At 59.8% G+C, this 12,814-nt stretch overlaps 1 protein-coding gene across 1 annotated transcript in view; it reads right to left on the reverse strand.

Annotated features, from left to right (window-relative positions):
• ARHGEF11 (Rho guanine nucleotide exchange factor 11) overlaps positions 1-12,814 on the reverse strand; it is a 36,105-nt gene that overhangs the window by 18,804 nt on the left and 4,487 nt on the right. The window contains 11 exon segments of the mRNA XM_065043275.1: positions 402-542; positions 954-1,030; positions 1,110-1,164; positions 1,381-1,500; positions 1,590-1,661; positions 1,768-1,806; positions 1,808-1,947; positions 2,957-3,014; positions 3,091-3,140; positions 4,228-4,326; positions 7,540-7,631. Of these exon segments, the coding sequence (XP_064899347.1) occupies positions 402-542; positions 954-1,030; positions 1,110-1,164; positions 1,381-1,500; positions 1,590-1,661; positions 1,768-1,806; positions 1,808-1,947; positions 2,957-3,014; positions 3,091-3,140; positions 4,228-4,326; positions 7,540-7,631 (943 nt within the window).

Raw genomic sequence — 12,814 nt, forward strand, 5'->3', positions numbered from 1 at the left:
CCAACCAGACCAGGCTGCTCAGAGCCACATCCAACCTGACCTTGGGTGTTCTCAGGGATGGGGCATCAACCACCTCCCTGGGCAACCTGGGCCAGAGTCCCCACCCTCAGCATCACAAATAGAGATTGGAGATGGGATCTTGGGGACAACTTCTTCCCCAAAGGGCTGTGGGGCATTGGAACAGGCTGCCCAGGGCAGTGCTGGAGTCACCACCCCTGGAGGGTTGGACAGACGGACAGGAGGTTCTCAGGACATGGGGCAGGGACAGGGGTGGGGAACAGTTGGACTCGATGATCTTGAGGGTCTTGTCCAACCAAAATGATTCTATGGTTCTACAACCAGTTGAGCACCCACCAGCCGCCCCGGCTGTGCCACGGGACCCCCCCCAGAGCCCAGCCCACCTGCTCGGCCACGGGGGTGAAGAGGGTGTCGGATCCCTGCCGGCGATGGTGCTGGAACAGGCGGGCGGTGATGACCGGGGAGGTTCGTGGGCTGTCCAGGCCGTGGTCGGAGAGGACGGAGTTGCGGCTCAGGGAGATCTGCTGGGGAGAGCAGGACAGGCGTCAGGGGACATGGGACAACCGAGCTCCACGCCGCGGGTGGTGATGTTGCTCACCCACCCAACAGACACGCTTGGGGCCATGTGAGACCAGTTTCCAGGTCAGAGGTGGGCACAGGGAACTCCGAAACCACACAAACCCTCTGGTGGCCCCACTTTACAATTGGGACCACAAGCCAGCAACTCGAGTTCCCTCCATTTGAGGGGCAGTCACGCCAGGTTAAGCATTACAAGCCCAAGAACTTCAGAGCTGAGATGACATTACAAGGAACTCAGCTCGTTCAGATGGCAAACGAATCAGGTCCTTGACCCCCCAAGGATGAGCTGACTCATCCATCCGGGCTTTTCTCCCCATTCCCAGGCACAGCAGAAGTTGGGGGCTCCCCACTCTCACCTCGCTCACGGAGGGGAACCGCTCTGGCCCAGACTCCAACCCGCTGTCACCGTCCTGCGAGTCCAGGGACAGGCGTCCTGGGAGCGGAGCAGAGAATGACCCACGTGTCCAAGAGATGGGGACGCAGGGTCGGTCCCAACCCGCGGCACAACTCACCTTCCGCTGCCCTGAAACCGGCCGAGCCGGAGTCGCCGCCCGGCCGCCCCAAATCCTGCAAGGCGAGGAGGTGAGCTTGATCAGCGGGACGTTCCCCAGCACATGGGGACACACGGGGACACATGGGGACAGCCGCAGCGGCTCCAACCCAGCACAGCAGATGTTGGAAACAGCGGTGTCTCCGCTGCCATGCCCGTTGCCTCGGGAGGGTGTCCCATGGGGAGCCACGAAGGTGGCCAGACCCCCGAATTCCCCAGCGTGTCCCACGTACCACGGAGCCACCGGTCTCCTGGAGGATCTTGAGCTGGAGCTGGCTGACCCGCCGGCGCGCCCCCTCGATCTGCTCCTCCACCGCGCTGGCCGGGTTTCGGCTGTACGCCTCGCAGAAGCGCTGAGCAGAGGGACGAGAGGGGACGATGACACCAGGACAGCACCGAGGCTGCTCAGCTGTGGCTTCACACAAAAGAGCCGCTACCCTACCTGTAACTCAGCCTCCTCCTGCCGCAGCATGTTCCGGAGAATCTGCGTCGCGTGCTTCTGGACTTCGGGGTCCTGTAATTTGGGATGGGTGCAAAGACACGGGTGAGCTTTGTCCTCCTCCCTGCACGACATCCCGCTCTGTCCCACGTCACCTGGTGTGGACGGACGGGTTTGGTACCTGCAAGGGCTTGGGGTCGGTGATGCGCTGCGGCGGGGGGGAGCGGCGGTGGCGGAGGCGGCGGGGGACAGGCGGGGGTGACACGGGGACCCCCCGATGTGCTCACGTCTTGCTGAGAGCCGGAGAGCCCCACTGAGGGAGGGGGGGAGCCCAGGAGGGTCAGAGCGACGTAAGCACCGGCTGCAAAAATTTGGGAGTGGGAAAGTGAGAAAGACTCCCCCTTATGTACTCTCTTGACTTAAAACATCGAGCGGGCATTGTGGCATTGGGGGGGGCACATCGCCGTCCCTACAGCAGCTCTGCTGTGTTGGGTGCCTGTGAAAACCCACGGGAAGGACCAAGACAGATTGTCCCTTCTTTTCGCCCAAATCCTCCCGACTCATCCACAGCACCCCGGGCACGATGGAGGGGGCAGCTGGCTAGGGGTTCAACCCCAGGTTCCAGTGTAAGTTGGGAATGAGCTGTTGGAGCAGTGAAAAGGGAGCTGGGGTCCTGGGGACAGCAGGGTGACCATGAGCCAGCACTGGGCCCTTGTGGCCAGGAAGCCAATGGGACCTGGGGTGGGTTAGAAGGGGGTGGTCAGTAGGTCAGAGAGGTTCTCCTGCCCCTCTGCTCTGCCCTGGGGAGACCACACCTGGAATCTTGTGTCCAGCTGTGGCCCCTCAGTTCCAGCAGGACAGGGAACTGCTGGAGAGAGTCCAGCGCAGCCACCAAGATGCTGGAGGGAGTGGAGCATCTCCCGTGTGAGGAAAGGCTGAGGGAGCTGGGGCTCTGGAGCTGGACAAGAGGAGCCTGAGGGGGGACTCATTGCTGGGGATCAAGATGGAAAGGGGCAGTGTCAGGAGGATGGAGCCAGGCTCTTCTGGTGACAACCAGGGACAGGACAAGGGGCAATGGGTGCAAACTGCAACACAGGAGGTTCCGCTGGAAGATGAGAAGCAACTTGTTGGGGTGAGGGTGGCAGAGCCTGGCCCAGGCTGCCCAGGGGGTTGTGGAGTCTCCTTCTGTGCAGACATTCCAACCCGCCTGGACACCTTCCTGTGTAACCTCATCTGGGTGTTCCTGCTCCGGGGGGATTGCACTGGATGGGCTTTCCAGGGCCCTCCAACCCCTCACATTCTGTCATTCTGTGATCGGGTGCCGGTCACCCATGGGGAGGAGAAGCCGCAGCTCCCTTGGCCGTACTCACACTTGATCAACTTCACCACCTCGAGGTGGGAACTGTTGGTCACCATCGTGCCGTTCACCTGCAGACAGGAAAGGGGTCACTCAGGGTGGGGGGAGCAGGGAGAAGCAGTGGGGCCGATGGCCAGGGGTGCTCACCTTGATGATGCGATCCCCCTCCTGCACCCCGGCTTTCATGGCGGCCCCCCCTGCAACACAGGGAGGAGAGACAAACGTCAGGAGGGACGGAAGGACAGCAGACAGGGGTTCCCGTCTGCTGGTCCCAGATCGCCCTGGCAGTGCTGGGGGGACACGGGGACCACAGGGCATGAATTCCCCCCATGAGGACCAAGTCGCGGGTTCACCCAGACAAGCCCCTCCCTGCTCATCCAGCCAGGGCTCAGCCTTTTCCCCCCATCTCAGGACAAACAAAGGGACCCCAACTTGTCACCCGCACCCCGGGACAGCTCCGACACATCCAGAGCCACCAGGTGCCTGGAGCCAACAGCAGGAGCTCTGCCTCCGCTCCCCTGCCTGCTCTTTAACACAATACAAGACAAATTCGCTTCTCCCAAAGCCAAAACCGAGAGGAAAAAGTTTCCATGAGGTTCAACTCCAAGCCAAGGCTCTGAGACACGGCAGCCAGCTCTAAGACTGGAAAGTACATTGGATTATTTGGATTCTTTCGGCTTTAACGGTCTCGTTATTAGCAAACGAAGGGAGCTGGGAAGGAGGGGACGGGGCTCCTGGTTGTCCTGTACCCCCCATGCAGCCCCGGGGCGAGGGGGATGGTGCGGGGGGTCCCCAGAGCTCCGGCTACAGGCCAGCCGCCCCAGCACACCCTGCAATCTTGCAGCCTCTTCCCTTTCCTATATCCTCATTTTTCCTGGCTTTCGGGCGAGCGGGGGGAAGGGGGAGGAGGTGGGAACATCCGCTGTAAAATAAGCAGCTCATTGTCTATTTAAATTGCTGCTCCCGGCCCTGCCACCCCGCAAAGTCATTATCCAGCGAAAGCAGCGGCGTGTCCTGCCGCGCAGCGCCAAGAGCCGCCGGGTCCGTGTTGATGGCGAGGGAATCCCTCACCCACCCATCGGCTCCCTGGGGTGTAGAAGAACAGGGTGAAGCTCCCCCAAACCACCTTCCTTCCCCCAGCAACCACGTCGTGGTGGAAGACCCCAAAGCAGCCACGTTTAGGGTGAAAACCCCCTTTCTGCTGCGTTTTCGGGAGGGACGTGGATCCGAGCGAGTGAGGGGAGCCCCGAGAATCCCCCGCCCCCCCTGCCCGGCCCCCTTTACCTGGCCGCACCGACTGCACCAGGACGACGCGGTCCCCGCTGACGGTGAAGCCGAAGCCATGCTGGTCCTTCTGGATGATGACGCAGCGCTGGACCAGACCTGCGGAGGGATGGGAGGGAGAACCAGTGAGGCTCCGAGCCTGGGGTGGGCGCCTGGCTTGTTGGGACCCCACTATTCCCAAGCCAGAGCTGGGTGCGGGGCGCCCAAGTCAGCAACGCTGCGCCGGTGACTCCAGGGACATGGTGACATCCATCCTCCCAAAGTGGAGTGTCCTGGTGAGCACGGGCTGAGGGGAAGAGCCCCTGGCTGAGTGGCTGGAGCATCATCCCCAGCCCCGCTGGTGACTTTGCCGGCAGCTGAGGAATCACAGAATCATGGAATCACAGATGGTTTGGGTTGAGGGGACTTTCAAAGTGTCTCCCTGCCATGACAGGGACATCTTCACCAGCTCAGGTTGCTCAGAGCCCCGTCCAGCCTGGCCTGGGATGTCTCAGGGATGGTTCATCTACCTCCTCTCTGGGTACCTGGGCCAGGCTCTCACCACCCTCAGGGCAACAATTTCATTCTATCCAGCCTGAATCTCCCTCCTTTAGTTTAAACCCGTCACTCTTGTCCTATCACAACAGGCCCAGCTCAAAATCTGTCCCCATCTTTCTTTTAAAGCCACACTAAGGTCTCCCCGGAGCTTCTCTTCTCAGCTGAACACCCCAACTCTCATCCTGTCCCCCAGCAGAGCTGTTCCAGCCTTGCATCATTCCTGTGGCTCCTCTGGCCCCTCTCCAGCAGCTCCATGTGTGTCCTGTGCTGGGGACCCCAGAGCTGAACACGGTGCCCGGGGGGGTCCCACCAGAGGGGACAATCCCCTCCCTCCACCCGCTGCCCACGGGCTGGTGACACAGCCCAGGACACGGTTGGTTTCTGGGCTGCCAGCCCACATGGCCAGGTCATGTCCAGCTCTGATCCACCCCAAGTCCTTCTCCGCAGGGTTCCTGTCCATCCCTCCATCCCCAGCCTGGATGGACACCGGGAGCTGCCCTGGATCAGGCTGCCAGGGCGGTGGTGGAGTCGCCATCCCTGGAGGGGGATAAAAGGCGTTTAGACGACATTCTCAGGACACGGGTTAGTGCTCGACATGGGTTAGGCTGTGGTTGGACTCGATGATCCTGAGGGTCTGTCAACTGAAATGATTCTACTCCTATTCTTCTCTCTTCTCTTCTCTTCTCTTCTCTTCTCTTCTCTTCTCTTCTCTTCTCTCTTCTCTTCTCTTCTCTTCTCTTCTCTTCTCTTCTCTTCTCTTCTCTTCTCTTCTCTTCTCTTCTCTTCTCTTCTCTTCTCTTCTCTTCTCCTCCTCTCTCTCCTCTCCTCTCCTCTCCTCTCCTCTCCTCTCCTCTCCTCTCCTCTCCTCTCCTCTCCTCTCCTCTCCTCTCCTCTCCTCTCTCCTCTCCTCTCCTCTCCTCTCCTCTCCTCTCCTCTCCTCTCCTCTCCTCTCCTCTCCTCTCCTCTCCTCTCCTCTCCTCTCCTCTCCTCTCCTCTCCTCTCCTCTCCTCTCCTCTCCTCTCCTCTCCTCTCCTCTCTCTCTCCTCTCCTCTCCTCTCCTCTTCTCTTCTCTCTTCTCTCCTCTCGTCTCGTCCTAGTCTAGTCTACTCTAGTCTAGTCTAGTCCTATTCTATCCTATTCTAGTCTAGTCTAGTCTACTCCTATTCTAGTCTAGTCTAGTCTAGTCTAGTCTACTTCTATTCTAGTCTAGTCTACTTCTATTCTAGTCTAGTCTAGTCTAGTCTACTCCTATCCTATTCTAGTCTAGTCTACTCCTATCCTATCCTATTCTATTCTAGTCTAGTCTAGTCTACTTCTAGTCTAGTCTACTCCTATTCTATTACATTCTAGTCTAGTCTACCTCTTCTCTTCTCTTCTCTTCTCTTCTCTTCTCTTCTCTTCTCTTCTCTTCTCTTCTCTTCTCTTCTCTTCTCTTCTCTTCTCTTCTCTTCTCTTCTCTCGTCTCGTCTCGTCTCGTCCTAGTCTAGTCTACTCTAGTCTAGTCTAGTCTAGTCTAATCCTATTCTATCCTATTCTAGTCTAGTCTAGTCTACTCCTATTCTATTCTAGTCTAGTCTAGTCTAGTCTACTTCTATTCTAGTCTAGTCTACTTCTATTCTAGTCTAGTCTAGTCTAGTCTACTCCTATCCTATTCTAGTCTAGTCTACTCCTATTCTAGTCTACTCCTATCCTATCCTATTCTATTCTAGTCTAGTCTAGTCTACTTCTAGTCTAGTCTACTCCTATTCTATTACATTCTAGTCTAGTCTACCTCTTCTCTTCTCTTCTCTTCTCTTCTCTTCTCTTCTCTTCTCTTCTCTTCTCTTCTCTTCTCTTCTCTTCTCTCGTCTCGTCTCGTCTCGTCTCGTCTCGTCCTAGTCTAGTCTACTCTAGTCTAGTCTAATCCTATTCTATCCTATTCTAGTCTAGTCTAGTCTACTCCTATTCTAGTCTAGTCTAGTCTAGTCTAGTCTACTTCTATTCTATTCTACTCTAGTCTACTTCTATTCTAGTCTAGTCTACTTCTATTCTATTCTAGTCTAGTCTAGTCTACTCCTATTCTAGTCTACTTCTATCCTATCCTATTCTATTCTAGTCTAGTCTAGTCTACTCCTATTCTATTACATTCTAGTCTAGTCTACCTCTCTTCTCTTCTCTTCTCTTCTCTTCTCTTCTCTTCTCTTCTCTTCTCTTCTCTTCTCTTCTCTTCTCTTCTCTTCTCTTCTCTTCTCTTCTCTTCTCTTCTCTTCTCTTCTCTTTTCTCTTCTCCTCTTTCTCTTTCTCTTCCACTTCTACTCTATTCTGTGACCCAGGTCCCAAATGAAATGATTCTAATCTACTCCTATCCTATCCTATCCTATCCTATCCTATCCTATCCTATCCTATCCTATCCTATCCTATCCCATCCTGTGACCCAGGTGCAGGACCTTGCACTTGGCCTTGCTGAACCTCATGAGGCTGGCACAGCCCCACTTCTCCAGCTTGTCCAGGTCCCTCTGGATGGATCCCGTCCCTCAGGTGTGTCACCTGCACCACTCACCTTGGTGTCACCCACAAACCTGCTGAGGGTGCCCTCGATCCCACTCTGTGTCACTGATGAAGACGTTACAGAAGGGTCCTGCCCTCCTCAGGCACGTGCAGCTTTGGTGGCTCTGGGTGCCACCAAGGGGCAGAGGAGCCCTGTCCCCAAGGACCGGGGTGGGTGGCAAGGTGCCACCAAGCTCCCCGGGCGCACAGGGGGAGGAAGAGGAGCGGAGGGGGGGCAGGGAAACCCACCTGTGGTTTCAGAGGAGTCGGAGGGCTGGCGGCGGTGCCCGGGAGACCTGCGCTCTGCCGACGAGTCTCCCAGGGAGGACAGGCTGCTTAACCTGCCGAGGAGGAGGAGGGCACGTCAGCGAGGGGGCGGCTGGACGGAGCCACAGCCGGGACCGGGACGGCTGGACAGAACCACGGCCGGGACAGGGACGGCTGGACGGAGCCACGGCCGGGACAGGACGGCTGGATGGAAGCACGGCCTGGACTGGGATGGCTGGATGGAAGCACGGCCGGGACCGGGACGGCTGGATGGAAGCACGGCCTGGACTGGGATGGCTGGACAGAACCACAGCCTGGACCGGGACGGCTGGATGGAACCATGGCCGGGACAGGGACGGCTGGACGGAGCCACAGCCGGGACCGGGACGGCTGGATGGAAGCACGGCCTGGACTGGGATGGCTGGACAGAACCACAGCCGGGACCGGGACGGCTGGACAGAACCACGGCCGGGACTGGGATGGCTGGACAGAACCATGGCCTGGACCGGGACGGCTGGATGGAACCACGGCCGGGACAGGGGCGGCTGGACGGAGCCACAGCCGGGACCGGGACGGCTGGACAGAACCACGGCCGGGACAGGGACGGCTGGACGGAGCCACGGCCGGGACCGGGACGGCTGGACGGAGCCACGGCCGAGACCGGGACAGCTGGACAGAATCACGTCCAGGACAGGGATGGCTGGACGGAGCTACAGCTGGGGCCGTGATGGCTGGATGGAACCACGGCCGGGACAGGGGCGGCTGGACGGAGCAACGGCCGGGACCGGGACGGCTGGATGGAAGCACGGCCGGGACCGGGACGGCTGGATGGAACCACGGCCGGGACTGGGACAGCTGGATGGAACCACAGCTGGGACTGGGATGGCTGGACAGAACCATGGCCTGGACCGGGACGGCTGGATGGAAGCACGGCCGGGACCGGGACGGCTGGATGGAACCACAGCTGGGACTGGGATGGCTGGACAGAACCATGGCCTGGACCGGGACGGCTGGATGGAACCACGGCTGGGACTGGGACGGCTGGACGGAGCCACGGCCGGGACCGGGATGGCTGGACGGAGCCACGGCCGAGACCGGGACAGCTGGACAGAATCACGTCCAGGACAGGGATGGCTGGACGGAGCTACAGCTGGGGCCGTGATGGCTGGATGGAACCACGGCCGGGACCGGGACAGCTGGGCAGAGCCACGGCTGGGACCAGGACAGCTGGATGGAGCCACAGCCATGACCGGGAAGGCTGGACGGAGCCACGTCCGGGACCGGGACAGCTGGATAGAACCACAGTCGGGACCGGAACAGCTGGATAGAACCACAGCCGGGACTGGGATGGCCGGACGGAGCCACGGCCAAGACCGGGACGGCTGGACAGAGCCAGCCTCCAGCCACGGCTCCTTGGTGGGCTCAGGAAAACCAAACACACAGGTCTGGAAGGTGACAGCAGCCAGCACAGGCGAGTGCTGCCCGTCCCCAAACCCGCCTGTCCCCAAACCGCCTTGGTCAAACGCTCCTCTCCCTCATCACCCCAGAGCAGACCCCGCTGGGGGCCAGGACCCCCATGCCCAGCGTTTGGCGGCAGGGGAGCCCTGGGTGCGTGGGGCGAGCAGCAAAGGTGCATCGTGCAGCGTGGACGGGATGGAGCTGAGCAGCGGGTCTGGCCGGGCTGCGATGGGGCTGATGGGGGGGGAGGCACGAACAGCGAGGGACGGGTGAGAGAAAGACAGACGGACAACGGACAGTTGTTTGACAGTCCTCCCCTCTTGCTGCCGCTCGCTGGAACCTCAGCAAGGCTCTGGATGCGGGACCGGTGAGTGGGCCGGGACACAGGGAATGGGGACTCGTCCGCACGGTTCTTTTTACCCCCAGCGTTTATTCTCCGGTTAAAGCGGCTCTGGAGAAGCCAAGGCAAACAGTGGCCATCGGGCACTGAACCCGGCGGTGCCGGCAGCAGCACCTGGGAAGAATCAGCCCCTCACCGCTCCTCGGTGGCCCAAACCGCCTCCATCCACACCCCCAGGGTCCCGCGGTGCTGCCGACCCCTCCGTGATCCCGCGGGATGCTCGATTCTGTCCTCCTGTCCCTCCTCCTCCAAACCAACCCCCCCAGCTCTCCCTGGCTGGGGCAGGGTTGGGGTGGGGGGGTCACAAAGCGAGAGGGGACGAGCAGCCGGTGTCTGCCTGGCCCCCGAGGGCTGCGGTGAAGCCGGAGCGGGATGAGAGCGCGACGGCGCTTACCTGGGCAGGTGAGGCTGCCTCCTGCTGCCCGCTCGGCTGCCGGGGGATGGGGACATTAACCGGCAGTGGTGGCGGTGAGAGGTGGCACAAGGGACACCTGAGGCCAGCGGGGCAGGGATGGGACGGGGAGGAGTCAAATCAAGAGGCAGAAGCACGAAACAACCCTTCGGGGAGGGTGGGGGGCCCCAAAAACACCCCCCTGCGTCCAGCACGGCCCCGCCGGGCTCAGAGCTGAATTCACAGGTGTAAATCACCCTCCCGGCTTCACCAATGACAATGAGGAGGGGGAGGCAGCATCACCCTCCTGGGGAGGGGGCACACACCCCCCGGCAAACCCCCACCCACCCCAAAAACCATCTGTGCTGAGCGCAGCCCAGTCTCACCGCAGGAGCGCGGAGCCCCGGGCAGCGTCTCCCCCAAAACCAGCCCATGGGGCGGCAAAGCTGCAGCCGCATGGACCGCGCGGCCCCGCCGCGGTAACGGGCTCCTTCCCCCTCCAGGGACGGGAATATCACAACTATTAGGAAACACCGCACTGAAGGCTGCGTGGGTCATCTTAATCCTGCCATTATGCCATATAGTATAATTACTTGATTGCAGAGGGGGCATAACCCGGGACCTCAGCAGGATGGAGCCCGCGCACGGTCACTGCACTGCGGAGAGGGGGGACACGGCCAACACATCCCCAGCAGCCTGGGGACAGGGGTGGCACCGCTCCCCCCCGTTTCCGGGACAGCAAGCGGCTCCTGCGCTGGGGAGGATTAACCCCGCGGGATTACCCGGCAGCAGGCGCGGGGTCCCGGGGCGGGATGGTCTACCCGGATGCTGCGGCTCACGCTGCGGCCGCACCGACCCACCGTCATTAAGCCTCTTCGTTAGGGAAGCTCCCCGGTGAATGACGGCACCACGGCTGAGCCCCCAGCCCAACACGGGGGGACGGTGACACCGTGTCCGCCGCAGACCCCGTTTCCATGCCCAGCCGGAGGAGCCGGGCCAGCGCTGGCTTATTGCAGTCTAAAAGAGTCGGTTAATTCGGCTTTGCATAAGCTCCTTCCTAATTGACTTACGGAGAGCCAAAACATGCCATTTTAAACCAAACGCTGCCAGCTTGACAGAGACCTGACCCCAGCGCCTGTTTCCAACTGGGGAAGATCCTTTCGGTGCCGTGAAAGATCCGTCTTCCTAAATACTGTAATTCCAGAGCGCTCGTGATGCCCAAATCCTGTGACCGCCCCAGCTCCCCCGGTCCTGGCTCCAAACCATCACCTTAGGTGCTTTGGAGGTTTCTGCTCTGAGGTTATTTTCCCCGATTTTGGCTAAACTGAGGGAGTGCGGGCTGGAAGAGCCAGGAGTGAGGTGACTGTGAACTGGTGAAGGGAAGAAGCCAGAGAGTCGTGGTCAATGGGCAGAGTCCAGTTGGGGCCTGTACCCAGTGCAGAGCCCCAGGGGACAGTGCTGGGGCTGTATTATTCAATATATTCATCAATGATTTGGATGAGGGAATAGAGTGACTGTCAGCGAGTTTGCTGGTGACACCAAGCTGGGAGGAGTGGGTGACACTGGAAGCTGTGCTGCCATCAGAGACCTGGACAGGCTGGAGAGCTGGGCGGGAGAAATGTAATGAAATAGAACAAGGGCAAGTGTAGAGTCTTGAATGTGGGCAGAACAAGCCCAGGTTCCAGTGTAAGTTGGGAATGAGCTGTTGGAGCAGTGAAAAGGGAGCTGGGGGTCCTGGGGACAGCAGGGGGACCATGAGCCAGCACTGGGCCCTTGTGGCCAGGAAGCCAATGGGACCTGGGGTGGGTTAGAAGGGGGTGGTCAGTAGGTCAGAGAGGTTCTCCTGCCCCTCTGCTCTGCCCTGGGGAGACCACACCTGGAATCTTGTGTCCAGCTGTGGCCCCTCAGTTCCAGCAGGACAGGGAACTGCTGGAGAGAGTCCAGCGCAGCCACCAAGATGCTGGAGGGAGTGGAGCATCTCCCGTGTGAGGAAAGGCTGAGGGAGCTGGGGCTCTGGAGCTGGACAAGAGGAGCCTGAGGGGGGACTCATTGCTGGGGATCAAGATGGAAAGGGGCAGTGTCAGGAGGATGGAGCCAGGCTCTTCTGGTGACAACCAGGGACAGGACAAGGGGCAATGGGTGCAAACTGCAACACAGGAGGTTCCGCTGGAAGATGAGAAGCAACTTGTTGGGGTGAGGGTGGCAGAGCCTGGCCCAGGCTGCCCAGGGGGTTGTGGAGTCTCCTTCTGTGCAGACATTCCAACCCGCCTGGACACCTTCCTGTGTAACCTCATCTGGGTGTTCCTGCTCCATGGGGGGATTGCACTGGATGAGCTTTCCAGGGCCCTTCCAACCCCTGACATTCTGTCATTCTGTGATTTATCTCCTCCCATGTCTCCAAACGTCGCTGTGATTCTAGTTCTAAAGAGAAAGCGTTTTACAAACAGTTGAGCCTGCGCAGTGAAAACCTTTAGCGGTGCAGCCCATCGGAAAAGCCGCGAAAGCAAATCGAAATACAGCTGGAAAAAAGGATCGGGAAACCCAACTCGAAAAGGGAAATCGGTGCCTTGGTGGGATGCTGCGGGCGCCTGAGTCATCGCTTCCACCGCAGCCCGGCGCTGCGGTAGCACCGGGATTACCCAACGTCTCCCGTGCCAAACGCTGCCGCCGGCCGATGGGCCGGTTTCGCACGCTGGTATTCTGGGGACAGGAAGGAAGGAATTTCAGCGCAAAAAAAAAGCATTAAAAACATAGAAATGATTCAGCTTCCTCCCCTTCCCCCTCCCTGCGGAGGGAAAACGCCGCGGCCAGGCCGCTGGAGCCGCTCCAGACTCGCGGCGGAAAGCGACCGTGCCGGGGATGCGCGGCCATGGGGACAGGGGACACGGGGACGTCCCCCCGCAGCCGGGTCCGTGTCCCCCCGTTTTGTGGAGGGGTCGAGGTGCAAAGCCGCAACGTGACGCATCGGGGCAGCTCGTAATGATGCGTCTGCCCCTCGGTTTGTGCTG

Source organism: Columba livia, chromosome 28 (genome assembly GCF_036013475.1).
Source record: "Columba livia isolate bColLiv1 breed racing homer chromosome 28, bColLiv1.pat.W.v2, whole genome shotgun sequence".
Taxonomy (NCBI): domain Eukaryota; kingdom Metazoa; phylum Chordata; class Aves; order Columbiformes; family Columbidae; genus Columba; species Columba livia.